The sequence below is a fragment of the Pocillopora verrucosa genome, chromosome 10, assembly GCF_036669915.1.
Source record: "Pocillopora verrucosa isolate sample1 chromosome 10, ASM3666991v2, whole genome shotgun sequence".
NCBI classification, from domain to species: Eukaryota; Metazoa; Cnidaria; class Anthozoa; order Scleractinia; family Pocilloporidae; genus Pocillopora; species Pocillopora verrucosa.
Genome location: NC_089321.1, coordinates 15256944 through 15270927, shown reverse-complemented (window position 1 = coordinate 15270927; position 13984 = coordinate 15256944). Strand labels below are relative to the sequence as shown.

At 37.1% G+C, this 13984-nt stretch overlaps 2 protein-coding genes across 2 annotated transcripts; both read right to left on the bottom strand.

The window, feature by feature from the left end:
• Positions 1 to 3597: 3597 nt before the first annotated feature.
• On the bottom strand, positions 3598 to 7712 carry LOC136283868 (adhesion G-protein coupled receptor D1-like). The gene is made up of 12 exons (XM_066173367.1): positions 7626 to 7712; positions 7459 to 7508; positions 6802 to 6928; positions 6604 to 6707; positions 6405 to 6507; positions 6054 to 6204; positions 5847 to 5928; positions 5345 to 5411; positions 5122 to 5204; positions 4345 to 4465; positions 3924 to 3965; positions 3598 to 3798 (listed from the first exon to the last, which is right to left on the bottom strand). Exons 1-12 carry the CDS (start codon positions 7695 to 7697, stop codon positions 3598 to 3600), a joined length of 1203 nt encoding a protein of 400 aa, XP_066029464.1. The 5' UTR covers positions 7698 to 7712.
• A 2640-nt stretch (positions 7713 to 10352) lies between these two features.
• On the bottom strand, positions 10353 to 13732 carry LOC136283677 (uncharacterized). The gene is made up of 6 exons (XM_066172879.1): positions 13537 to 13732; positions 11874 to 12802; positions 11715 to 11774; positions 11046 to 11244; positions 10643 to 10750; positions 10353 to 10447 (listed from the first exon to the last, which is right to left on the bottom strand). The coding sequence occupies exons 1-6, from the start codon at positions 13730 to 13732 to the stop codon at positions 10353 to 10355; spliced, it is 1587 nt and encodes a 528-aa protein (XP_066028976.1).
• Positions 13733 to 13984: the final 252 nt, after the last annotated feature.

Below are 13984 nucleotides of genomic sequence, written 5' to 3'. Positions count from 1 at the left end.
AAAGCTTCACAATGCTGGCGATAATTTTTTAAGTGAACGATTCTCCTACATCAAACTTAGTCTTTCTCTCACTTGGGAAAGTATGTCGAATAATGATGCAAGAATCATCAAATGGCTGGGCCGATAATGCATTAGCATGAATCGCGCATGAACCGCGCTCTAAAAACTTCCCGACTTCCTCTATTTCGTCAGACATTCAAAATTTTGTTCAGTTACTTCTCCTGTGAAGTTATTTTGAACTTGCCATTTGATTCGGTATCCAAATCCGCACAAAACATAACTAAAGGCAATTTCCTCAGATTATTAGAGTTTTTAAACGTAGTCATCTCGACAAATTACTGTGCAGAGGTAACAGCGGATACTATTTTTACGTAGTTATACTTGCTTTCTGGTTAAATACCGATTGAAATGCTTAAGCTTCGCTTCTAACCACGACGACGGCGAGAACTACTTCGGCGGCAGCGACTTTTCCTAACGCCTTGAAGACGTGGAAGTCTGGGGTCTTCTGCATTGTCATAAGTATCCGGGCTAACACTTTCGTCAACCTCTGGTATGTTTTCAGTGAAGTCATCGTCTAAAGCATTCCAATCCAAGTCACTAGAAATGAGTGGAGCATTTTAATATTTACAGTTTTTCTAATTTCTAGTAAAAACTACATCATTTCCGATAACATTTCGCGAGGTTCAAGCTATTTGTTCGCCCCATAATTTGATAATAATAATTTATTACTTATCTAGCGCAAAATACATATGGATATGATCTAACACGCTATACAATAAGACTAAACAAAATAGAATATGAAAACGAACTATAAAAGGCTAAGAATATACAATTTGACTAACTAAGAAAAAAAAGTATGAAAACGAGCTATAAAAGCAAACATGCAATGCCTGCATTACTATTTCCTTTTTCAAATTACGTTTTTTAAGAAAAAAAAAATACCCACCTATCCTGATAAAATCCATGACAGGGGGAACTACACCATAGACCACGACTCTACTCAGTGTTCAGTATTCTAGAGAAATCGACAACTACCGACACCATGCTTCATTTACGAAATGAATGACGCAAAAGGAACTTGCAGGAGGACCTGCCTTTACGAATGGATCGGGACCCAACCAATAAGCGTTAAGCTACTCTGCTTGGGTCATACAGCCAATGATGTCACGGCAGGCGGCGTGGCCGAGTGGTTTGGCTGCTGGACTTGTAATCTGGTGGTTCTGGGTTCAAGTTCTCCACCCTCCTCGGTCGCTCCGAGTTAAACTCCTCGGGTGCGCTGTGTAAATGGCTAACTGATCTGCCTCCTGCCAGTTGGGTTTTTTAAGCACTTTGGATCATTACAGTCATTATAAAGCATTATTGGATAGCGATAGAAATAGCGCTATATAAATAAATTATTATTAGTAGCATTACGGCACTGTAACTGCCACCGTCTGCCTCACTGTCATAGCCACTGCAACAAATTTTGATCCATATTGCTTCATTGGGGCCGCTGCCTTTCCCGAATAGCACAACCCCTTGATTCGGTTTTCCAAAACATTATCGTCATAAGCTCAATACGAACTGGTTATGGCAAAGACTACTCACTGAAAAGCTATTTCAAAGATAAAATTTGTTTACTTGTGGTTGCTTCCCTCGTGTTTCGACCTGATTAACAAAAACCTCTACAGGCAGTTATAAAATGTAGTGGCTGAACTCTACTTATGAATTGATTTTTGTTTGTTATGCGAACCAAACCATTTTATTTCGTAAGTTAAGACCGTTAGAATCGCCAGTTTGTATTATCAACTGTATAGCAGATGCTCTATTTGACTTTTTTTTACAGAGTTAAACTGGCTTTCTATCATGGGGCCTTTCCCGTCCGTGCTTTCCTCAGAGCATCAAATTCGGGCTCCAGCTTATGTTACCGATTTAGCTCCTCATCATGTTCTCTCACGGAAATATGTCCAAAATACAACGGTATCGGATGTTATTCCGAAAGGAACAGATTTTAGAGGGAAAACTTCCAACTTTGCCTTGACAAAGGTATATCTGTATATATAAACTATAGCCTCTATTTAATTTGGTTATTCGGCTAACAGTTTTCTTGGAGCTTCGCTCACGAAAATTGTTTCCACCTTCGAACAGATAATGTCATCGAACAGCTCCCGGTATCCGTACAAATTTTCTCTGCTTACTTCGGGATGTTTTCTTTTGTTTTCTTTTGGGTATCCTCAGGTACGACTTAATGAAGAAAAAAATATTTCCCTTCTTCTAGACCAGAAACCCTCTCTCATCTTGATTTAATTTTGAAACGAAAACTTATCACAGTGGACGTAGACTTTAAAAATTGGGGAATATCGCTTAGATAATATTCTTGAATATCACCCAATTTTAGCTGGGGGATATTCGGTCACGCGAGCAGAGATATTTGAAGGATCATTAATACAAATATATTTCGCTAAGAACAATTTAAACCACACCCCGTGATTGGAGAATGCCATTAGCTGTGGGTTACCCTAAGTTACTCAGAGACATTTTTACCAGCCACCTTTCTTGGATGGTGATAAAGAAAGGTTCTACTCCACCGTATTTCCCCGGTTAAATAGTATGCACCAATGTCTTAAGGTCCACCTAGTAAGCTTTAACACCAGCTGGATAAGATGTACTAATTACGATGCTGTTCCGATTTTTCAAGCCTTGCCGCCTCAATAAGCAATAGATGACCTCGAATGCATACAAAAGGGGGCTTTTTCCTTCGTTCACGCCGCCTTATCTTGTAAGCAAACGTTTTTTGGCAACGCCTGACCTGTAGAGTTCTGCCCACCCCGGTCACATGGTTTCTTAGACGAAACAGCCCCCATTATCTTGTACCCTCCTTGCACCGTTCTTCCCAACATAACTTTAGCCATGCAATAACTTTTTTGATGTCAAGGAGTGGGAGCCAGGAATAGTTTTATCTCGCATAAATGCATCTGGGTAAACTCTTGTTACAGACAACCGTCAATTTCTTCTCTTTTTCATAGCATTTTATTTTCCTGTCTAACGATAACAATAACCTGAAGATTTTCAAAGCGTGGCGGAGTCTTGCTCTGTATAATAATGCTTACAAGTCTATTCTAAAATGTAGGTAATCTAGCATCTAGCTACGATTCATATACAAGTAAAGTATCTAGCTTTCACATATTTACCTGAATAAACGATGTTGAATTGCCGAGTGGTTAACTATTCTATTCACTCAGACCTAATCCTCTAAGTTACCTCAGTTTAAGACTGTGATAGGCCAGATCACTTAATTACTCTGATAAATAAACGTCACCTGCCTCTACCTCTTCATGAAAGACTTATTAACTTTTTTTTCTAATTTACAAAAACAATCCAACCAAGCAGAAGGACATTGGAAACTGATCAGTTGCGACTGGAGAATTATCGTGGCTAAAAAAAACCTTGGAACATAACAATCGGCTTTTACCCGCCGCCTATTGAATCCATTAGTTCCTACTTCAACTCATATTCGCTGTTATATTCCTATTTCAACTCATATTCGCTGTTATATTCCTATTTCAACTCATATTCGCTGTTATATTCCTATTTCAACTCATATTCGCTGTTATATTCCTATTTCAACTCATATTCGCTGAATGGGTGCAACTTAGTTGCCCACACTGCACCACCATCAGTTGGATTCATCTTTACATTCTTTTTGGTTGAGTTTCTGTTGTTTGGAGATGGGGAAACAGCGTTCATTCGAACTTTCATTCGAGCTCTAATCTGACCAATCTTCAATATTTTAATTTTGCCTCGCAATCGCTCCCTTATCTGTTAATAAAACATAAGGTAACATGAATCAGTTGCTGAGTTCTAAAATCTGGTTATTCAAGTAGGCCACATTCTGTCATGATTTGCACAATGTTAAGATAATTTTTTTTTAGTTTCGATCTTACCTGACTGTTTCTCATACAGTGCAGGATGAAAATCAGGACACCCTACAATACAAATATAATTATGGATAATAAGTCTTTTTTTTGTTTGAAATATAATATCATGACAAGTAAAGAGATCTTTGCGAAACAGGGTAGTTATTAACTCAGCTGAACTTAACTTGTAAGTTTATGAAGGGAGAAAAACAGACGGTTGAGGGATTGACTGACCGATGAAATTATTCATTGGCTAAACGGCTATCAAAATGATCAAAAAACTGAAGGAACGACTGATAGATGGATAGGAGGAAGGACTGACTAGAGACTGACGGTCTCATTGCCACATTTATTGACTGATAGAAGGATTTTTTTCATTTGTTTAGAGGCTTCAAGCTCTAACTTTTATTAGCAAGGCTATCTTAATTTTACCAAATTTACAGCAAACCTGAGTAGAGTTGAGAATGGTGAAGATGTAGGTGAAAGCCTTGTGTAGAGGCGAGAGAAGACCAAACAACCACGTGATGCCAAGAAGGGGAATCATTAGAACACATGTTCTGATGCCAAGTCTACAACAGGACAAATTTTTTTCCAGCTTTCAACTCACTTTAGCTGTTATCTTCAAAAGTAAATGTAAAATCATGCAAATAGTACCCTCGGACGCTCGGACGTACAGCAAGCACACCCTTACCCCAACTTTGGTGCGTGGTAGGGGGGGGGGGGTTATTTGGAACCCTGAACTCTTATTTTACGCTATTTTGGAAAGTTTTAACCTGGCACATAGATAGCTTGTCAGGTCTTTTACAAGATGATTTTAAAATCATAGGATACATATGCAAATGTCGCTGCAAATGTTGCCGCGACCCATTTAACATGTTGCCCGTTTTTAGATTTCTCACTTTTCCACTTTAAATTTTGGCTTGCCCATCATTATCAAACATGGCAGGAGAATGGAAAATAAGACTCGATCGGAAAATAAATAGTGAGTTTACTAAACTCTCCTTCTTCAACTTAGAAGCTTAGATTCTCCCGTGGCTAATATCAACCCTTAAACCACACCTCGCTTGCCATTTAATGTCTCGTATATCTATATGTTAGTTTTCATCAAGTAAAGAAAAGATGTCTGTAGGATAAGCTAACAGCTACTGAAGTGGACAGTTGCCCGATTAAAATCTTTTTGATAAAATTAACCAAAAAAAAGAAACGATATAACACTCCATCTAACCGGACTCGCTGAATCTTGTCGACTCCTGTTTGCGGCAATGTGGTCAACTCCCTTGTGACACGTGCGAGTATAAAACTGCCGAGCTAAAAAAATAAAAGCAAAATAAAATGAAAAATAAATACGAATAAAAGAATGGAAAAAACGGCAATGAGCTATAGGTCAAGTATCTTATGATAAAGTTACAGTTTTGATATTAAATTGCAAAATCTGAGTTTAAGCTTACAACTCCAGTTGCCGTCAGAAATGCAACAAATATCCAGATCAAGTCATAAGTTGACGACAACCAACAACTAAAAAAGAAGAAAAGAGGAAAGACAAAGCTAAGGGAACGAGAAACTGGCAAAAAATCTCAAATCAAATCAAATGAAAATCAAATCACAGCTCATAATTGTGAACAACTAAAATGACGATAGAACAAAACAAAAGGGAAGCACAAAAAAAATATCGGGGGGAATGTGGACAAGTAATGCGCTATGCTGCATAAAGAAAAAAGAAAAAGAGAATTAAAGTGATATGAGATATGGTATTTGAAGGCTGAAAAGGAGTGCAAGAGAAAGAACGAAAGGGGAAATGAACAACTTCGCAAAAAAAGCAAAAATACAGGTTTCAGCAAGACGAAAAACAAATATACGTGATTTAAAAAAGGAAACCCAAATCAGAGATAAACCAAAACATGGAGAGGAAGCTAAACAGGAGGTAAAGTTAACGAAAACTTTGTTTCTTACTATTTAGTGCTGGTGTAGCTTTGAATCCCTCCTTTTCCAATTGCGATGCTGAGAGAAGTGATGACCATAATGAGGGGGAAACCTTCACACACAAAGAGAAGGGGGAGGTCAAACTTTGCGCGAAATCATATCAGGAATAAACCGATTCAAAATACGGTAAATCAGCATTAAAAATGAGAAAAGTTATAATAGATAAAAGGAGAATACCCCATGCCATGACGTGATACACTATCAACCTATTGCTGATGTTGTAAACTTTCACAATAAACAAGTAAAAGTAGATTCCTTCCACTAGCATCCAGCAGAAAGCAGCCATCAGGAAATACTGTGTAAGAACTGCTGCTGTGATGCAAATGGCCTGCAAAAAAAGGAAAAAACGATTTTCCTGTTCTTTTCTTTTCTCGTTCTTCATGAATTTAAAAAAAATTAAAATAATTTCATTTAATAAATTTCAAATTCGCAATAGATACCAAAATATTTTTAAAAAGGTCCTGATTATGTTGATGGTGAGGCCAGTAAAAAGATTAATTAATGTGAATGTGAGTAGAAGTCACTTACTGGGTTATCCATGGCGTGCATTCCAGCGAAAAAGCTTATTTGACCAGCACCGAGCGATGCGGCGAGACTCAATCGTATTTGAGGGAGAGGTTGATGAACATCTCTAATTTAAGAAAAAATATACCACGGTTATTTCTATATATTTCGTTGATAGTTTCAACCAACCAAAGGCATAAGAAACTTGACATTGATTACTCACGCGAACAAGGAATACATGATTATAGTTAGAATCATTCCGATGATGGAAAGGCTTAATCCTAGGTAGGTGATAATCTCCAGGATATCTTCGTCCTTCTGGGACAGCTGTGTAACAAATCAGAAACAGAGGGAATAACATCTTTATCAATTTAATGAACATACGAGCAATGCTTAAAAAAAATATTGAAAAACGTAATACCACACTGTCACTTCTGTAGTCAACTAAGACAGCAAAATGAGTCAAATGATTGCAGCTGCAGACTGTTTCTTCTGAGTTGCTTTGGGATGTAACTATATGACATCCATCTTTCGAAAATCCATCTTGACTGAAAAATATAACGAGATAATTAAACCATTAAATACTTAACGTAATAGGTAATTAATATGATGAAATATTAAATGGCTTTCATTCCACTTACTGGGATTGTTCACTTAACCCGGTTGAAGACTGGATTCAGAGTTGGTAAGTTATTTGCTGGTTATTTGTGCCTTTTAAAGTCACGCTTGCCTTTTGGCTTTGATGGATTTTGAGTTCATCACTCCGAAACAAGAGTAAGTTGGGGTGATAACCGGTGTAGGAAATCGAGGTAAACTCTCAAAGTACAGTTCCTTCATTAGTATCTTGTAAAAAATTAACGATAAGACTTCTGCTATTGTTGAGGAAACGTTCTTTATTATCAACAACCACAGATCACACTTCCTTTCAAGACCACTCCCACCAGTTGGGCCGTTACGCGAACTTGTGATGAATGATGTTAATTCTTCTTTGCAATTCGAAATTCACTCAATTCAGAAAAAAGGATGGAACAATGGTTTATTTTGTGTCATGGTGATGTCAGTTGTTTTCCCGTTTTACCTATTCCTGAGGCCACTCCAGAACATGCAATGCTTCTCACTTCGGTGATTCTGAAAGAAGATTCAAGTTAAATCATTTGAAATGATGCATCAACTGAGCCTGAACTTATTGAAACTGAAACTGATCTAAACTGAACCGAATGAATTTGACTTTGCTTTCGTTATTACCTTCAGGTTCCTGAACTTCAAGATTACATTTTCTTGTAACTTTTCTGGTTTGGGATCCATAGCAGCCATCATAATCCTAGTGACCACATGCCTAAACGAGTAAACAAATTACAGCATATGTGACCCTCCATATGATTTAAGGGACAAATTTGATAGCACGCTCTCAACACAATTCCACTTGAAAACAAAAGAAACTGGCTATAACACGCTTGCCTAGCACGCCAGAGCACTCTTTAATGAGCTTATGGATGCTATTCTTTCATATAACAAACTAAAAACAATCGAGCGTGCGCCTTTGAGCAATGAAGTGTGAGTATGCAAACACGCAAGGCGTGTCAACCATCGAATACAAAAGCTAGCATGTGACCGGACACAGCACGCCAGCGTGTAACCTATTGTGCAGCACGCATGTTAACTAACGTAAAGCTGGAGTAATAATTACACAGTCAATGTACTCTCACTCTTGCAGTAATACTACGGGGTCAATTTTAAAAACCGAAGCTCGTAACGATGTTTTATAATTATCAACTTCCTCCTGATCACAAAAACAAAGTTGCATGAAACATTTGGCCACAAACAAGTTTAAGTATTTGAAGCAGACACTTCAATTACTTGGTTCATATGGAGAAGCACAAAATCAAAAAAGCGTCGAAACGAATTGCATCGATCGCATAAACAACTCAACATGTCCAAGATATTCATAAATCACTATAACATAGAGCCATGAACGGCCAAAAAGTTCTTGTGAAAATGTGCTGCATCGGATGGCCAAGGCGATTTTAAGGGGGAGGGCAAACAAAACCAAAAGTGCGAAATAATATTATTTTCGACTGACTCTTCGTTTTCGATACCGTTAAGGAACTCAAGCGAATGGCAGCCAGTCACATCCCTTAAAATTAATTCAATTAAATTCACGCAGTAAAGAAATAAACTTTTTCAACAGCAATGAATCGAAAACAAAAGTAATAATAATAAAAAAAAAAAAAGAACCTCGAAGAGTTCAGGATAAAAAAGAAAATTCGGAAAGGGAAGTTTTCATTGAACTTGAAAGCGTAGTGAAAGACATGGTAAGAATATTGTCTCGAATATCTTTGAGAAACATCTGTTAGAACATTGCGTCTTCTGAAGTACTACAATGGAGCAAAATATAAGAGATATCTAATCGAACGTTCGGAAATCCGACCAATTCAAATAGCAATAGTTCGATTGCCAAACTCAGTCGAACATAATCGAACTCATAATAAAGTTTTGTCAATCGATCATTCGATTGCCGAACACCTGTTTGCTGATTGTTTTACGGGAGGGTAAATAAAACCAAAAGTGAGATATAATGTTATTTTCGACTGACTCTTTGTTTCCGAGAGTGCTACGAAACTTCGAGCGAATGGTAGTCATGCGCTTAGTCACGCGCTCAGTCACATGCCTTAAACTCAATTCAAACAACACGGTAAACAAATAAACGTGTTTCAACAGCAATGAATTATAACGAGCGAAGAATCCAATATGAAAAAAAAAAATCGGAAAGACAACTTTTCATTGAACTTGAGAGTGCAATGAAAGGCATTCAAATAATATCGTCTCGAATATATTTGAGAAACATCTGTTAGCACATTGCGTCTTGTGAAGTACTACGATAGATCAAAATACAAGAGATATTTGATGGAACGTTCGGAAATCCGACCTATTCGAAAAGCAATAGTTCGATTGCCAAACTCAGTCGAACATAGTCGAACTCACGATAAAGTTTCGTCAATCGATCATTCGATTACCGGACTGACCTGTTTGCTGATTATGAAAGAGATGCCGGTTCGAAAAAAATCGACCAAAAACTGTTAAGAAAATTATTCTTCCCTTGAATTAATTTGAGAAGAGTAATCTTACTCTCTAGCTCGCAAAAAAATTGTAAACATACAACATTCTGTCCCATAATATGAATCAACGATGTCAAGAGTAAGTCGAATTATAAAATTACATGTCAGTGTGTTTTTAGTCTCTTAATTGTAGTACTTCTTTTACCCTCTTTAGAATTTATCTCACACGCGTGGCATCCCATTGTGAATCAAAAGACGGCGAAGCAAACTTTTGGCGAAGCGCCAATGACAGGTAATGTTTTTTACTCTCATCAAGTTTCTCGTCGCCAAACGTGTCACTCGTGTTCCTGTTGGCCGGCTCAGCTTCAGTGAAAAGCACATTAACGTACGCCAATGCAAGTATATTAATTAAAATGGAAATAAACAGCGATCATATTTTTGGTTCACTGGGTGGGTAATGACCGGCTAGCAGCTTTAATTTACCAGTGTGACCATAAAAGTTAATTTTTAGGATGCATTAAATATATTACACCAGCTTAAATTTGGGGAAGCTTAGACTGGGAGCCTGACACCTTGATTAGATCATCACGCCCATAGTGATTCTTTTAGCGAAACATACCTCAAGTCTAACATTTAGGTAATTAAGCAATGAGACTAACAGTGTTCTTTACCTCGTCCACTTTCGTTTGTTTATTTCAGCGGGACAGAAAAAAAAAATCACAAGGGTAAATATACAATAATGGTGGTGTCTACTTACAGTTTCATGTTTCTCCTATTTCAATTTTCCATCCATGGGGTTTTTTATGAAGTCGGACGGAGGGGTGCACGATTGGAAAATAAATATTTTAAAAAATTTATTCTTCGAAACTATGTCTATAGTGCATAAAAACTATCTTCTTACTAGCAGCTAGATAAATTAGATATTTAAGCCATCCACGTACCTTGTTTTATCATGACCTTTCTGGATTAAATCATGTAGATCCTTGTACACACACCCAACTATTACTGATCCTAAAAGAGAGCAGAGCAAAATTTTACGTAGGTTAAATGTCGGCTAATGTAAGTTTCCAATGATTGTATTCTCTTGAAGATGCTATACAGATACGAGTTCATCAAAACGACTTGGATGGCAATTTAATGAGACACTGATGAGTCAAAGAGTTAACGGGTATTGAACGTAAAAAGATAACAGCAGTGTATACAAACCATTGTCAGCAAAATTCCCAGAGGAAATATTAATAGATGCTTGCCATTCGTGTTTCTCCAGATAGAAGTTACTTGCATTTTGTCTGTAACCTTTTTGAATACCAAGGACTTTCGAAAGAAAGGAAAGAATTATTTTGATATAATAAGTGACGGTCAGATTTGTGAAATTAACAAACAAAATTCATTCAGTCTTTTTTTTTTTCTTTTTTTTTTTTTTCTTTTTTTTTTCTGTCATTAAATCAGTTACTCTCCCAGAGCTTCACAGAGACAGTCAGTCACTGTCAGCCAGTTAGTCAGAAAGTCGAAAAGTTAGTTATTCAGTTACTCTCTCGATTAGTTAGACAGCTACTGAACAAACGATCGATTATCACAAATCTGAAACGACAGCCATGAAAATGCTCACTTATGTTGTCGCGAACGATCCTTTTTGAACTCCTTGTTCCACTTAGATGGTATTTGCCATAGCTAAGAACAACTTTCTCGAAGGCGACTGCCACCTTAAAAATAGTCTCACTTCTGAGCTTATCTACTCTGTGCTGTTCTTCTCCGAGATTCATATTCCGGTATTTAGTGTTGAAGTTTTCAAACACATTTGCAGCTTCCTGTAAGTTCATAAAGTACATTATTTAGTTTTTATACCTTTTCCCAGATTCATCGCAACGAGATGTAAATTAATTCATTGTGATAATTGGAAAATGCAGCATTAAGAGGCACTTTCGGTTTAGAAGCAACAACTATCGCAAAAATAATGCGGGATAAGATTTTCTCGTTTTGGGCAAGTCTGTATATATAACTTTCTGATGTGTCATAGAATATGTTTTTCAATCGTTCCTCTGAGAGTAAGGCTTTTTTAATAAAGAAAAGGGAAGGAAAAGATCGCTTAGAAATATGTTTAGGGCGCTAATCACTCTACAACTAAAGGTAGAAGATATTTTATCATTGCGTGGAAATTTTTGCGCGTACGTATTATATTTTATACCACTTTCAAATCGATTCGAAGCTTGCACCTGCTCTTTCGTTGCACTTTTAGATTTAAAAGATGGCGTTTTATATTATTGGTGAAACCACCTACTTGTAAGGAATTGTTGCTGGTGATATTAAGGCTATGGAGCTCTGAAACAGCATCATTTGCCTGAGACCAATAAATGCCAGTTAGGTATGTAAACCATAAAAAAGGCTTGGAAAATGAGAAAACAAATTATATTACGATAGATAGATAAATAAAAATTACCAGCTTTTGTGATGGTGATGGCGATGATGATAAAAATGGTGCTGAAGAAAATACTGGTGTTGGTGATGGTGATGATGTTGGTGTTGGTTCTACAGCTGCTGCCGAGGACATTAGAAATGATGATACTGTTGATGATAAAACTGATGAGGGTGGTATTGATAGTAATGATCTTCTTGATGAAATTTTTGAAGATGATGATGGAATTGATGATGACGCTAACATTGCGGCCGATGATCCTATTAATGACGATGGTTTAAGTGAAAACTTTGGTGCCGATAATCCTTCTGACGACAAAGTTGTCAGTGATAATGCTGCTTCTGACGATACAATTTGTGAAGATGATGCTGGGGATAATTTTTGTGCTGATAATAATATTGATGACGAAGATGTAGGAAAAACTGTTCCTGCTACCGATAACAATGTTGCTGACGATGATGTTGTTATTATTGTTGCTACCCTTGAAACTAGTGATGACAAAGATGTTGAAGAAACTATTTCTGCTGCCGAAGATGATGCTGTTATTGGCGATGCTACTCTTGATACTATTAATGACCACAATGTTGGAGAAGCTTCTCCTCCTGGCGATGATAATGCTGATGACGATGATCTTGTTATTAGTGTTGCCATTCTTGATAGTACTGATGACGAGGATGTGGGAGAAACTGTTACAGCTTCCGACGATAATGCTAATGACAATGATGTTGTTATTGGCGTTGCTGCTTTTGACACTATTGATAAGGAGGATGTTGGAGAAACTGTTCCTGCTGACGATGATAATGCTGATGACCATGATGTTGTTATTAGTGTCGCTACCCTTGAAACTACCGATGCCGAAGAAGTTGGATAAACTGTTTCTGCTGATGACGAGGATGTTGATAATAATTTTGCTACCGACGGTACTTTTGATGATACTTTTGATGACAATGATGCTGATCGTAATTTCAAAATAAACATCAAGTAAAGTAAATTGTGTTAAACAAACAAAGTCAAGACGGATAAATAGTTTAAAGCCTAACTCACTTGAAAAAGTAGACATGAATTGCTCAGTTCAGGTTACTCAGAAATCTTGCAAAGTATAATTTATATCACCAGGGGCCTTAAATACTATAGCTAACTATATAGCTGTATCATAAAAGATTAGGGAAGGGAATTTTGAATGTTTATTATTCTATAATAATAAAACGATTTCCTAGCTATTTGAACCGTTGTGTCACGTAGCATTTCAGACTGTAAATTAAGTTTCTGTAGCTGAATTTTTTTTGCTCAAAACCTGATTATTGAAAATTTTAATTTATTATGTCTTCAACAATTAACTTCCTTTTCGTGAGAAACGTTATTTTTAGTGTAATATACATTAAACAATTTCTAGCCACTACTAGGTTTAATACAAAAACCCTTGTTCACTTTCTCACGAGTTTCTTGCTCTCTCGAAGTGCTTTTTCATGACTAGGAACCTGCCTTAGAGGGCTGGTCCAAGTTCCAGGCCCTAACAAGGGCACGGTATTGGGTTATAGTTTCCGAGAATGTTAATTATTCTTAGGTTGAAGACTAACAAAGTTTAGTGCAATCATTTTTTGAGTCAATAAATCTAAGAAACTTTCGGAAATCAAAATGTCTTGACGGTTTATATTTAGGGTTGCTGTTGTCTTTCTGTGATACCTACCAGTTTTCCCGATTTTGGAGTTTTGTGGACACCCTGTCTGCCAGCAGGTCAATGTAGCGGTGGATGTTTCATCTTTTTCTATTTCTATAGCGCCATCACGACAGATGGTTCCTGTCATGTTTTTCAGAAAACATTTGTAGACCTTATCGGCCGCATATGAAGTTCTTGTGGATTTCCTACATCCTATCAATGTCATCGTGCATTGATGATGGTTGTTGTTCATATGATAATGACATTCATATGAGCTGATCCTCCGTTCGAGTACCCCAACAATTCTAGCCTTAAGCGAGCACTGCCCTACTGAGGGGGAATTGCTAGGAGCTGAAAACACAATTATGAATCACTTGAAAAAAGGCAAAACAAAACAAAGCAAACTTGCACTCGGTTGGCATAAACCAACTGTTGCAAACCATAAAAAACATAACAGCCATGGAAATAACGTGCAAAG